General features: G+C 32.6%; 1 protein-coding gene across 14 annotated transcripts; it reads left to right on the forward strand.

The window, feature by feature from the left end:
* Positions 1-238: 238 nt before the first annotated feature.
* LOC6619496 lies at positions 239-14,068 on the forward strand. Of its 14 annotated transcripts, XM_032723925.1 has the most exons (14): positions 246-404; positions 741-783; positions 1,157-1,412; positions 1,500-1,726; positions 3,313-3,393; positions 4,502-4,582; positions 5,012-5,299; positions 7,807-7,891; positions 8,138-8,326; positions 10,014-10,232; positions 10,715-11,130; positions 11,179-11,287; positions 12,522-12,938; positions 13,333-14,068. In XM_032723925.1, exons 2-14 carry the CDS (start codon positions 760-762, stop codon positions 13,920-13,922), a joined length of 2,982 nt encoding a protein of 993 aa, XP_032579816.1. In that variant the 5' UTR covers positions 246-404; positions 741-759; the 3' UTR covers positions 13,923-14,068. The 14 variants fall into 14 exon arrangements, with proteins under 14 accessions (XP_032579821.1, XP_032579826.1, XP_032579823.1 ...); XM_032723924.1 differs by having other exon boundaries at positions 246-431; positions 1,157-1,726; XM_032723923.1 differs by having other exon boundaries at positions 1,157-1,726.
* Positions 14,069-14,538: the final 470 nt, after the last annotated feature.

A 14,538-nucleotide genomic window follows, 5' to 3' on the forward strand; every position in this document is an offset into this window, starting at 1 on the left:
ACTGCGACTTATAATTATAAGAATAGTAAATAAAGTACTCCGTTACGATAAAAGGGGCTCTCATCGATGCGCTTGCTTGCTGAACAAATATGTTTATATACATACATATAAATTAACGAGAAAATATTTTTGTATTTGTGAAAATATATGTACTTGTGTGTGTCTTTTAAATATACATTTCCTAAATCGCTCTATGCGAACGAGCCGATAATCAAGTAAATAAGCATGTGGACAGTGTGGAAGCTATCTTTGATGTGCAATCATATTCTTAAAGGCGGGCGCATGAATTCATGTTCGTTCTATTGGCCTATACGGATTTTAGTTGTATTATTATCATTCAATAATTCGATACTACAGTATTGTTTGCAGTAAATATATTTTTAACAAATAAAATTGGGAAATAGGCAAGTAAAAGGATATATCTGATATATGTACGTGTAAATTATTATTGTGGATATTAAAAAAAGAAAAGTTAGTGTGGTTAAAGCGAAATTTACATTCATGTTGGATATGGTTCTCATTATGTATTACATAATAACAGCACCAACGAACTTTATTTGAGTGTCTGTATATGTATTTACATTCAGCATAAAATGCTATGTTTTATAACTGTGTGTGTGTTGCATATGCTTTATTAGAAATTACATACGTAAAACATTTATATTAATGTAGGACCGGCCTACCTGTTGATACGATACAAATATAAATTCCTTTCCCTACATTTCATTATTATTTTATAGATTTGTACAGATTTTAGAAATGGATTCTACTTTAAATATTGAGGTGAGTCAAAAAAGCAATATTTTTTTAATTAATATAAGTTTAGTATTTACCTATAATCAAACAATTAAAAGTTCTTAGATTTTTTACAAGACTTCATTTTTTTCTGAACTTGTTTCCCACATCTTAATACACTTACATTTGACAATTTTCTTAATGAGAAAATGGTAAAACATTTAGTTAAATAGCTTATTGTAATCTTTAATTATTAAAATATACAATTTATGTTTTTTTGTCATGATTTTTATTTTTATTTATTTTATTTTTTTATCTATTTTTATTTATTTTATTTTTATATTTATTTTTATTTATAAATAACCGTTTATCAAATAAATAGAAATAAACTTGACAAACACATATTTCCTACAATCTAAAGGAGAAAGAAATTGCTACAAAAATCGGAACCCAAATAGATTACGCTGATGAGACTAAAACTATTCCCCAAAATAATGATAACCTCAATGAAAATCAATTGGAATCTTATATTGACAGTGGTTTTGATAAGCACGTCACTTCAAGAGATAATGAAGATGATGACGATCTAAAAAATGAAGAAAGCGAATCTGAAGATTCAGAAATTTCAGAAGAAAAAAATACAACAAATGTGGAAGAAAACCCAGCTACACTAATTAGTAAGCCGTCTATAGATATTACCTCATCGGATGTGGAGAGAACTGTTGACATAAAAGACTCCGAATCCAATAACTCTATTATTATAGATGCATCTATTAAAACGGACCCATCATTATCTGTGGAAAATTTGCCCACCGTTTCTGAGAATAATTTAGAGTTGGATTTGATAGATGGGAGTACTGTTGGTGAAAATTCATCGAATGCGGAAAACGAATCAACCGCTCTAGACACGTCGAACATTCTAATTAAAGGAGAAGAAGACAAAGCTATCGAAGTTTGCAAATCACAGTACACTAAATCTTCGGAGGAAAAAGTATTTGTATTTTTAAGCATAACAGATTTAAATTATCGCCTTCAAGCTTTTAAAATGTTTCTTATTTAACATAATATTTATAAAGATAAAAGTAAAGCAAATGTTGCCCTAACTTACCAAATACCCTACATCGGCTAGATTTATTTATGTCTTGTATATGTATACTTGTGACATAAAAAGGTACTTTCGATCTAAGTCAATAATATTTAAAACATGATTTAGGTAAAGTAGATATTGTTGAAACATTTTCATATTCGTATTATTAAAAATCAGATAAAAGGCGGAAGGAAACGTAACCGAGATCAGGATCTCTTTTAGAATTGTTGTCGCCATTTTCGTCTGTCTGTCCATATAAACTTCAAGATCTTGTGGGCTATTGTACCAGTGACATTTCTGCAAGATGATTTTAAAAGATTAGCACTCATACTCCAACGTAAATCAACCGCGGAAACTGTCATCCCCACACTTTTGAATAATTTTAAACCGGTTACTCGTAGAGTTAAAGGGTATACTAGATTCTTTGAAAAATATGTCACAGTCAGAAGGAAGCGTTTCCGACTATATAACGTATATACATATATTCTTGATCTGGATCGATAGCCGAGTCCATCTAGAAATGTCCGCCTGTCCGTATGAAAGTCGAGATCTCAGGAGCTATAAAAGCTAGAAGGTTGAGATTTAGCATACATAATCATGAAACTCTAACGCCCACAAGCCACGCTCACACTTTGGATAAATGTGTTGATATCTTTTCAAATTTTCAAATTATTACTCTTGTAAATTTCTATCGAATTGCCATGCCCACTCTAACACCTTAGAACCGCCCAAAACTGTCACGCCCAAATTTTTGAAAAATTTTAGGATATTTTTTATAATATTATTAGTTTTGCAAATTTACCAAAAAACTTTTTGCCACGTCCACTCTAACGTCCTAAAGCCTCCCAAAACTTGTTTGTCTTGCCAATTTTTATCTGTATATCAAAAACACTGTGGCCACGCCCATCTTCACACCTACAAAACGCACAAAACGGTCCGCCCACACTTTTAAACAATTTTTAATTTTTTTTCTCATTTTATTCCCCAATATCTATCGATATCCGGGAAAAATTGTGAAATTTCGCCTTCGCATTCACACTAGCTGAGTAACGGGTATCTCATAGTCGGGGAGCTCGACTATATTATTCTTTCTTGTTTTAAAGTGCGTTTTAAAAAATTATGTTGGAAATAGGAATATGTCAAGCTTTATAACTATGTGCTTTACAGAGCCGAATACGGATAGGGGAAATACGCAGATCTATGCGAAAAATCATTTTTTCTTAATAACGGTACTCAAACCTTATGTGATAAAATACGCAAGGCTGAGTCTGCATGGATATCAATCTAGGTATAACGCGTATATTTGAGTACAAGCTAATAATATTTATTGATATTTGGCTTCTACAGAGTAAATTTTTATTATTTTTATTATTATAAAATTTGGTTTATTAGCTGCAATTCGTTATTTTAATATGCAGCTTTACTTACAGCTTCGTGCAAATCATACATTATCAATTTCGATTGGATCTTAAAAATTGACTTTTTTTTAGAATGTCAATGACCCAACATCCATTGCAAATGATTTGTCGACCGGAAACACTAAAGCAGACCTTGTTTTGCTAAATGAACCGGTAAGTAATATCTCATTTCAATTAAAATTGAGGTGCAATTATTAAAAAATATAAACACGTCTTTAAATTAACTTTTGTGACGTCAAAATAATTTTTGTGCATTTGGGAGGGAGGGCATTACCACAATTGTTTTGGCATACCGATAGAAATTGAAAAGGCATATTAGACCAAATTAAAAAAAATTTTGGGGGTGGCAACACCAGAAAATAATCTTGTGCTGGGTGCATTCTTGCTTTCTGACATTCAAGAAACAATTGAATGTTAATAATGAATTATTTAAATAATTAGATCGGTTTTTGATAGAGTAAAACACTTGAATCACTGCTCTCAAGTTTTTATAACCGTTGCTCGTAGAGTAAAAGGGTATACTAGTTTCGTTGAAAAACATTTATTTTTTAAAAGTTGTTGGTTATTTTTTATAATATTATTAGTCACTTAAATTTCTATCGATTTGCCAAAAACATTTTGCCACAAACAATCTAACGCCCTAAAATTTCCCAACACTGATACGCCCACAATTTTAAACAATTGCTAAATTTGTTATTTTTTTATTCGCCAATATCTATCGATATCCCAGAAAAATGATGAAATTCAGCGTTCGCATTCACACTAGCTGAGTAACGGCTATCTGATAGTCGGGGAACTGGACTATAGCATTCTCGTTTGTTTATATTAAAATGTATTATGACAGATTATTTCTGAATCAGTGATTTTGTAAAAACTACACTACAAGCTAATAAATAGGCTTATAAGCATAAAATTTTGTTGTACATTAAAAGACGGGTGTTGATCATTGAAATCGTCCTGTTATCAACCGGAATAATAATATATAATTTGATTTTTTTTTTAAATTGAATAATATCAATTTGAAAATAAATGTTTCGCAGATGTTTACAAAGTTTATGTTTCTAAAGGCCAAAGCTCCTTACACAGTGCTGTTTACTCGCGTGTGTTACATATTCTAATCAATTACTGGAATTCATTGAAAATATTGACCCTTTATTATTAGAATATGGAGCTTCCAAAAATTACTTAAAGCATCGTGCAAATCATCAATCAATTAATAATGATTAATTTTGATTGGACGTTCAAAAATTACTTTTTTTAGAATGTCAATGACCAAACATCCAGTGCATCTGATTTGACGGCAGAAAACAATAAAGCAGACCTTATTTCGCAAAATAAACCTGTAAGTATCTTTGTACTTCAATGCACTACATCTCATTTTATTTTAAACGCAGATAAAATATATCAAAACTTTTTCATATGTATTTGTGCCTATGCACCACTTCCTAATATTGTAGCTTTGAAAAGCATTTTTTCTTGTCAAATTGTCCATAGCTTAAAATAGAGAGACTAATCACGGATGAACTAAGCTAACTCGGCTGGCTGTTGATATTGATGAAGAAATGAGTAATTCTATATAAGGTCGGAATTACGATACAAACATTCTCAACTTTCCAATTTCTCCAATTTTTTGTTAGCCGAATGAGTGGTCGAGAATCATTCGCGCAGATTACCGTCCCTAACAAAAAACTTCAAAACACATTACAATAATAAATGTATTTTTTCTTTTTCCATTGAGCTATTGTGTGTCTTCCGAATTTGTACATTGCAGGAAGATTTTAATAGCCAAATTCTGAACATTATATCGGATATAGATATAAATATAAAAGCGCAGGAAAAAATAACACAGCTAAAAGAACAAGAACTGAAGCTCATTCAGAAACAGAACGATCTGGCAAATGAAATCCATAAGCAGCAGATCCTAGCTAAGCAGCTTAGTGCACAAAATCAGCTTGAACATAATGATTGCCAAAGTGGAGAGCTCGACTTACACAGTCAATATCAAAATGAGCGCGGCGGACCCACATCGACACTGTATCAGAAGAATATCGCCAGTAAAGTAAGTACAGTTCAAAACAATATTTTTACCGGCCTAGAACATTGACTTCTTTAAACATAATTTATTATTTAATCTAACTATGTGTTTGCCTTGTTAAAGAAACACCAAAATGTATTTTTTAGTCGAGTAACGGATATAACTCAATAACACAAGTACAATTCGATCGACCACCCACAAGCCGGAAAAGATGTCACGCCAACAATTTAAATAATTTTTGGATTGATATCAACTTTAGGGACGAAAAGTGATTTTGCTTTTCTCTTTTTGATAGACTATATATTATTCACTAAATCTACCCTGTTCCAAACGTCTACAAGTGTCAGTGTTGATTAGATGGCATTTAGTTCAAAAATTCTTGTCCCTTGATGACCTTCATGCACCCGTTGGGCTCGACATCTTTGAGCGAAGGTATTGCGAAAGTTCCTACGGCTTCAAAACATTTTAAAGGTGGTGTTTCAGCTGTAATTGACTTGGGTTAATTGGGAATTCTTAGCATATGATTTTTGTTATTATTCATTTTATTATTTGGTTCTTTGGGCCTTTCTTACTTCTTGCCTTATTATTCGAGTTATAAATTGGTGAGATGCGAGTATTGGTTTCACGTTTTGTTTGGTGTCATACGTCCTAATTGTTATTGATAATTAATCTGAGAGCTGACCACTACCACCGTGGGTTTTGCCGCCTAGGTGAGTTGTCCAAGATGTTTGATGTCTTTAACGCGTTTTCGTTAACCGGTGTTGTTCGTTTGTTTCTTCTTCAACTGATTAGTCCGCCATAATATCCGGCCAAAAATCTCTTAAAAATCTGGTATGGCTCGTTACATTTTAAGAAAAGCTAAATATTTCCATTTCCATGTTATCAGATTTTGTGTGGCCTTGTATATCAGAGGAATAAATCAGCTAATAATCAGGGCTTCCCTGCCTAGAAACATAAATTTGTTTCTTTACAGGAACCACCGCAGGGATTTTGGCATTAATCGGTACAGGTGGACTGGTTGCGCAGTGCAAGCTTCAACAAGCTTAAAAACAGATATAAAGACGCTTCAAAAGTGATTTGTAGGCGTTCACGTGGGCGTGACAATCTTTTCAAATACACTATCATAGCTTCCTAGCTTTAATATTTTACGAAATCCATACTTTTACGTGGATAGACAGGCCGGCGGATATGTTCAAATCGATTCCTTACTGATCGTCGTCAAGAATAGATATACGTGTATATATATAGTGACGGAATTATCCATTCCTGTTAACCTGTTAATATTTTTAACGAGTCTAGTATATCATTTTACTTAATGAGTAGCGAATGTAAAATTGTGTGTTTAGAGGCGTTTTTCTTTGTTAAAAAAGTTTTTCTTTATCGAAGACTTATACTGATCGACAAGCCGACAGACAAAAAAAAAGGCAGGGGCGAACGCTTTAATTTCGAGGAGTCCAGTAAACTCGAATTCGTATAGATAGATCTTTGAGCCCCCACTATTGGTGTTCATATAAGTTTGCGACTGCCGTCCACAGATGTGCATCGCATCAACCAGCTAGCCAATTCTAAATATGTATTCTACATACGCTGGTGCGACTGTCATGACTTGAATCCTCGTAATGCTTTTGTTGATAAACGATAAGTAATTAATATATTTCCGCGACATTCGAAAAGAGAACACCAAAGAAGTCCTTAGACACCCGAAGTCTATTAATTACACAGTAGCGAGCCTACTTAATTTTTATTAATATGGATAATATAAAACTAGTCATATTATAGACTTATCAGGTTGGTTTTCTATTAAAATTTGTAAGCCAATCAAATCCTATTTAAATTATTTCTAAAAATGCTGATAATTACAGCATTTGTGGATTAGAGCACCAAGGAAATATATTTAAATTATTCGTTCTTACGACTCCGGTGTTATATTTAGGCAGTGTATATACAATATATATATACGCTCTTTGACGCACATGCCCAAAGAGATTCTATATTTAACATTTTATGAACTTTTCGAACGTTCACATTGCGCGCTATACAGAAAAGTATACACTCTGTTTGTATGCATATATAAATTTGAATTGGAAGAAGTGTGAATTTTTTGTAATTCTCTTTTTGCTTAAGAACACAGTCGTCAATACATTTCGTTACTATTAAATTCAAATAAATATTGATAGTTGTACACAATAATATGAATTGTACAGTAGAGAAAAAAAGGGGTTATCGTCCAAGTGATCTTATTGATCCTAGTAAACGTCAATATTTATTAAACCTCAGTAAGCAGCTTTGGCAGGAAAGGAAAGTACTGTAATTCCTTCCAAATATTACATTTTTATCTTTTGCTTCCATTTCCAAACTTATTGGTCAATAATTCCAAAAGAAATAGATTACAAATAAATTATGCGTACATACATATGTACTATGTATCTGCATAATTAAGTAAAAGAAAGAAAAGAAATTATAAATACCCTTTGGAGAAATGGTCGCAAAATATGAGCATATTTCATGTTTAATTCTGTTTTATAATTTAGGAATACGCTAATGTGTCGAAAACGGTTGATTTGCGAAAAATATTTACACCTGCGACCGATGCTGCTGAAATATTACCGAAAAATCGTAAGTTCTATGATATGATTCTTATTATTAAGATAAGGTGATACGTAAGAGTCTTACTATAGTACCTTTACTTATGCTATCTAACAACATGAATAATTTGCGTTTACCTAAATTTTTAATTCTATTAGATTAAAAGAGCGACATCGCATGCTACAAAAACGCTTAGGCAATTTATTTACGTATCGCCTTTAAAATAAAAAAATAGTAGAAATATTTTAACAACAATAATAAACTTATTTAAAATAGGAAAGCTATATGCCTCGTCTGCATTTTATTCTCCAACACTACACCCTACAGTGGAAGACCAAGTCGAGCTAGCACGAAGAATTTCACATTCGTTAAGCGATATAAGTAATCAAACATCTAAGGGTCAGTCTATGTATGTCAATCGCAAAAAACGCTCAGACAAATGGGTTCATGAAGGTAGATCTCAAGGTAATGGTTGTGTTTTCAAACTTTTTTGTTGTCAGTCAGTTATTAATCACTTCCAGTTCCTACAATTGTATTATTATAACACTGATTGCAACTTTTAGTACATTGGTCAAGAAAAATCTAATTACTCTAACTCTGCACTATAACAGGGATTCTCCATTTTATTTTTAGTTGGCGTTGTATGTAGATTTTTTGTCTAAAAAATCAAGTTTTTAAAATAAATGTGTATAATAAAACGATTATTTTTTAACTTGGTTTAACATAAACTTAAATTCATTTGTTTATACGGTAAATAAAATTAATGTATTAGTATGTTCCCTAGTAATAAATCACGTTCCGTCCAGTCTTGATAGTTGTAATGTAATGTAAACGCTCGCCTTGAAAAATATAACATAAAAGCAAATATTTTAAAAATATTAAAAAAAATATAAGTGACGATTGCTCCTCCAACATAGGTGCAAAAGTTTTAATACTAATAACTTTTCTGACAAAGAATGACTTACTTACACATTTGCTCTCTCGGCCACATATTTTTAATTGGTGGTATTTACACAAAATTTGTTAAGTAAGCATGCATAGCATTTAACAACGACATATATTGCGAGTCTTTTGAACGAATTTCAGTTATTTATAGTTTTTTCAGCCAAACTGCGTTTTCAAAGTGGATAAGGTCAAATTTCTTATATGGAGCTAATAAATACAAAATAAGTTCAAGGTTTTCCAAATAATGGTGGAAAAAAAACCTTTTACTTACCAGTAAAAATCGGCTAACTTTTGTTTGCTCTTTAAAACCTAGGCATTATTCGTCCTGCAGTAAATATATGTATTTATAATATATTTATTTATTATAAAAAAAAAGTTGTATACCGGGTTAAAACACTTATTGATAAAACAACGAACGTAATTTTTTTTTTAATATTTTCTGTTTTCTATGTTAAGAATGATATGATATAGCGGTCTAACTCGTCCCCTTTTGACTCATATACGATTTGTAATAGAAAGAAGACGTTTTGGACATTGTTGGAATATTTCATCTTCATTCAGATAAACTAAACTTAGAAACTAGTTTTCCTTGTAACGAACAGACGGATAGGGATTTTACTAAGAGATTCCAATCAGCAGAAAAAAATTTTACTTTCGTATTGATTTTTTTACCATTAAAAAAAGCGACTGGATGCATTTTCCATACATAATTTAGTTCATTATAAATATTATATTGAAAAGCTCATTGGAAAGTCTACAAATTAAATATGTTAACGGTTTCAAAGTAACGGTTTAAAATGTACATAATCACATATATATACATTTTGGATATACATTTTCTACCGTATTTCAATTTAACTTTCGCATTTTATTTTTTGCGAATTGTTAGAATATTTCCACCCTAATTACAATATTTATCAAAGTTTATTTTTTCTTTTTCGTGTAAGTTAAAAATACACGTTCCGGAGCTACTATCAAATTTTTATAGTTACAGCTTAGAAACGAATGTACTTCTACGGAAAGGATGAGTAGATACATATGAAAACCGGTTTAAAATGATAACATATATGTAGTTAGCTTATTAAAACATACTTATAAAATACTATTTTTTCCAAATGTTTTTTCAAAATGTTTATATAATCATATATTTACATACAAGAATCTACAACGTCATAATTTTTAAGTATACAATAATTTACATATTCAGGGAATGATGCTATAAATCCATTTAAAGAAAATTCTGAAACAAAATCTACAATGGAGGTTGCGAAATTGGAAAAAATACCGCTAAAGCTTATAATGAACCCAAACGGAAAAGTTCGTGATTATAATTCGCTAAAAGATTTAATTAACGTTGAAGCTGGCCTTCTATCGCCTGACAATTGCGCTGAACTAATAACTGCACTTCAACTTCATCAAGGACGAGGTAATTTTCTAAATTTAGATGTGATGAGATAAACTATTTATAGCCACAAAAGAAAACTATTTGACTTACAACTTTATTAAATTTTTAATTTTAAATTAAGTCGAATTAAATTTCTGACTTTCAATGTTACAATAAAACATGTAATTTATTAATCCAGTTTCTGGAATTTTGTATTAGACCATTTGACTTTAGTGTAAGCCGCTCGTACATAAGCTGTCGTTTATATCTTACGCTTTTTCAAAATTCCTTCTAATTCAAGTTCTAAAACTAATTATATCCAAGAAAATTATAACTTGTTTTAGAAATATTATTTTGATATACAATTTTGTAAAACGGTACAGCTAAGTAAATAATATAAAATTCGTTTGCCATGCTTTATCACTTATGCTTCCCCTACCGCTGCCGCCGCTCCTGCCGCCCTTCCGACGACTCCGCTGCCAACGCCTTCAACTTGAGTACAACCAAATTCATCAAATATGAAGGTGCAGAACTTTTTGCAAAGCGCCGCAGAAAGGCTGATAATTGGGTAGTCGATGAATCCCATTCAGGGACTCAATATCATCCATCTGGTATTCCAGATTTCCAGCAGTATCAACAAAGGCCTGTTCTAAGTCCAAACATTTTGCCGGCGTATTCTGATGCTGGGAAGCACCGCGTCCAATTGAATATTCATCAAAATCAGCTAATTGAGAAGTATTCAAAACCAGGACTTCAAGTCGTTCAGTCTCCTTGGAAAGCAGCATTGCAAACTGGTTCAGCGAGCTCAGCGTTTCTAGAGGATACCAAGAGCTTTTCACCGCCTGCCTTAACAGCAATTCCGTCTTCCCAAACTGATAGTAAGGACTGGACGGACGCTAATGAGCCCATGCCTCATGGTTCTTCAAGACGCCATACAAATGTATGAGTCTCCCAATTCATCTACTTTAATAAAAGAATGTTTTCGCAGGCTTCCTCGCCACGATCAGTCATTGTACCATCGAATCCACAAAGGGATCTTGCATATACACCATGCGTTGCTCAGGGCTGGGGCGGTCGGAGTGTGGAACTTCCAAAAGGTAAGTAAAATCCTCTGATATTCTAATTATATTTCATAATTTTATAAATCCATGAATAGCTTCTTAGTTTCTAAAGGCATGCGTACTGAGGTGTATGTATGCATATTTGTGTTTCATAAGGCAAAAGGGAACATTGAAGTGGTCAAAAGAACGCGACTGATAAGTTTTCTTAAAAGTAATTCGATTCTGCCGGACATCAAATAAAAAATTATGAGGTGCTTGAAATCAGAAAATGTAAAAACGTCATTGGCTATTGTTTTTATTAGCATAGCTCTATAACATAAATAAGAGCCGTTTTCGGTATATATCATAGCTGTTAAAGGACGCTTTATTTTATATATTATTTACGCTTTTTTTTAGATTATGTTGAATGAATGGGTGTTATGTGCGTTGAAGTTGACGTTACCAAATGTTATTTGCACATCGGTCGTGCCAATTCGCGAATGTTCAGCAGCATTTAAAATATTAACCTTTTAAAAATTTCCGAGATCTCGTTTCTACAGGCAGATAGATGGGTAGTAATCCTGGTCAAGAATATATGTACTTTATAGAGTCGGTTCCTTCCACCTGTTCGATGCTTTTAAGGAAATCTAGCATCACCCTTTACCATACCTCGAAGACATTGATGTTGGGCGTCTAGAGAAACGTCAATCATTAACAACCATGTGGACCTATTTTAGGAGTTTCTCGGTAAACAATGTGACGATTTACCCTACTTGAGGACAATTCATTCAAGAAATGTAAAAACGCAATGCTAGGGGTTAGTACCGGAGAACTCCACAGGTCTGTTAGGTATTTATAATTTTTTGAAAACTGCATTAGTGTTGAGCCCTGGAACCATAGTCAAACCATAGAAACCATAGGAATCAAATACCTCCATATCAGAATATCAGATATGTGTTTTGGTCTTCAGTACATATAAATGATTAATATTTAACAACGAGGCGGTTTCACGGTTTACAGTCAATGAAAAAATATGTTGTGAAGTCTAATGGCATTACAGAGAGGGATCAAATACCGTGTAAAGAGTTTTGAACTAGCAAGATATATATTTACATGAATAAGGAAACTAAAAACTATTGTATTGTATTAAGTTTTCTGAAATAATACATATGTCATCATGCCCACCCATTAATTATTAGATGTCAAGTCTTGAAAAGCTGAATATCGTCTGTGATTCCACTTGGTATTTTGGTATTTTTTGGTATTTTCTGTAGTAATACTAATATTTCAGACTCTTTTCAATCTAACGAAAGTCAATCATCATGGCAGACTCAACCTCATATTGGGAGACCAGATGACAGCAATCCTAGCTTTACTAATTACATATTTGGAGAGAGGCTGACATCTAACTTTGCTTTCGATGTGCAGAATCGATTACATTCCCTCGAAAATTTTCAAAAATACTTCTTGGAGTACCAACGCCTTGAAATAGAAATTTTACGAAACAGGGAAAGTGCTCGTGTCTTACAACCCGATGCTTATGAAAGCCATGTCGATTTTACACCACAAAACGAATTTAAAGTAGTAGGTGGCGAAGACCTGAATGTCAATTGCGACTTAGATGAGAAGGTAAATGTGCGTGAATTAATTCAATCTTTTGAGAAACAAAATAAACCGGATCTAAGAGATGTCGCAGCAACAATAGAAGGCAAGGCTAACGTGTTTGTGGTGTCATGTTATTCTGTACATGTATATGTAGAAGCATATGAAAAATGTTCAATAACAAATTGTTTACTCTTTAAGGAACTGCACGTTACTGATATTGAAATTGATTGCTCAAAGTTATATACCTGTTTAAACGTACATATATTTAAATTTATTATTTGTAAAGGAACATTACGTTCTTACTATTCTATTTACGCACTACATCTATGAACTTACAAATATGATTTTAATTTTTTTTAAATAAATAAAGCTAATGTATGTGAACTTATACATATGTATATATGTACATGTGTGTCAGTCGTGTTTTACATTTATTACACACAACATCATAACCTTTAAATTCATTTAACAGTTCTTGATTCCCCTTTCTTCCGCAGGCTTATACGTTCCGAAAGAAATATCTCTCTCAAGCTATGCAGCACCTTCACAGCAGCGTGAAATTCACGGGAAACATTTTGAAAGGCCATACGAAGACACTTTATCGCGCTCGTTTCCAAGGAACAACTTGTCAGCTAATAATAATGTTCTTGGAAATGGTGGTATGGGTGAATTTCCTCCATCAATGCCAATTGCAACTGCGTTGAACACTGGAACACTAAATCAACAGCCCTACTCACCGACTAGCTATAAAAAAACAGTACCTGGGCTCGAAAAAGTTGAGAGTTTTGCTAGATATGAACAGCCTGATAGGAAAAGATTGACGAGTGGAAGTCCACAGTACCTAAAAGCGCTACAAAACTCTCAAGTGCGCAACGCATCGCCAATATCTTTTGGAACTTCATTAAATGAACAGACTTCCTGGCCTCCAGGGTCTGTGCTGCTACAGGGAGGCTCTCCCTCTCCGCTCCCAAACCACGTGCAAACCTTTAACAAATGTGCCAAGGGTTGGGGATCAATACCAGTCAAGCAAAAGTCCTATTCAAGCCAATTCAACTTACCTGGAAATCTGCCGTACTCTGATTTTTAGGTGTTGCTTTAGCAAATAAGCGATTTACGACATATGCCAATTACTTACACGATTATAAAATGTATTTAATGTGTTTGTTTATTTGTCTTTGAACATTATAATAGTACTACATCGAAAAATATATGCAGTTGTTTCAGCTTTTTCAATTGCCCAGCTTTTTTTAAGATCGGAAAATTTTAATACTTTTGATGTAATAGTTATTTAATGATGCAAATACCTCTGGTGCTTTATTGGTAAATGAGGATTTTTGGATAACTTTTATTTTACGTTATATGAATTGCTTTCACGAAACGGAGCTGGAGGTTTTTTCCTTTACTCTCTCGTTGTTATTTGCGTTTCTTCATAGTATGTTACGGGTAAGCGACTAGTTTTAAATAAATGATTTATGTTTAAATGTTATAGGAAACATACCTTTATTAAAACCGTTTACAATATTTTTAAAGTTTTGGACGTAGTGATTAATATTGGCAAGTTAATAGAAAATGTTTATACAGTTTCAGAGAGTTGTTGGGTTGTTCAAGCTATATTTTATAAGTATAATCCGAATGCTTTCGAATATTTATAGATATTTTTTGTGAACCGATCCAACCCTTTCTTTTACCTGCAACATACATGT

This window comes from Drosophila sechellia, chromosome 4 (genome assembly GCF_004382195.2).
Source record: "Drosophila sechellia strain sech25 chromosome 4, ASM438219v1, whole genome shotgun sequence".
NCBI classification, from domain to species: Eukaryota; Metazoa; Arthropoda; class Insecta; order Diptera; family Drosophilidae; genus Drosophila; species Drosophila sechellia.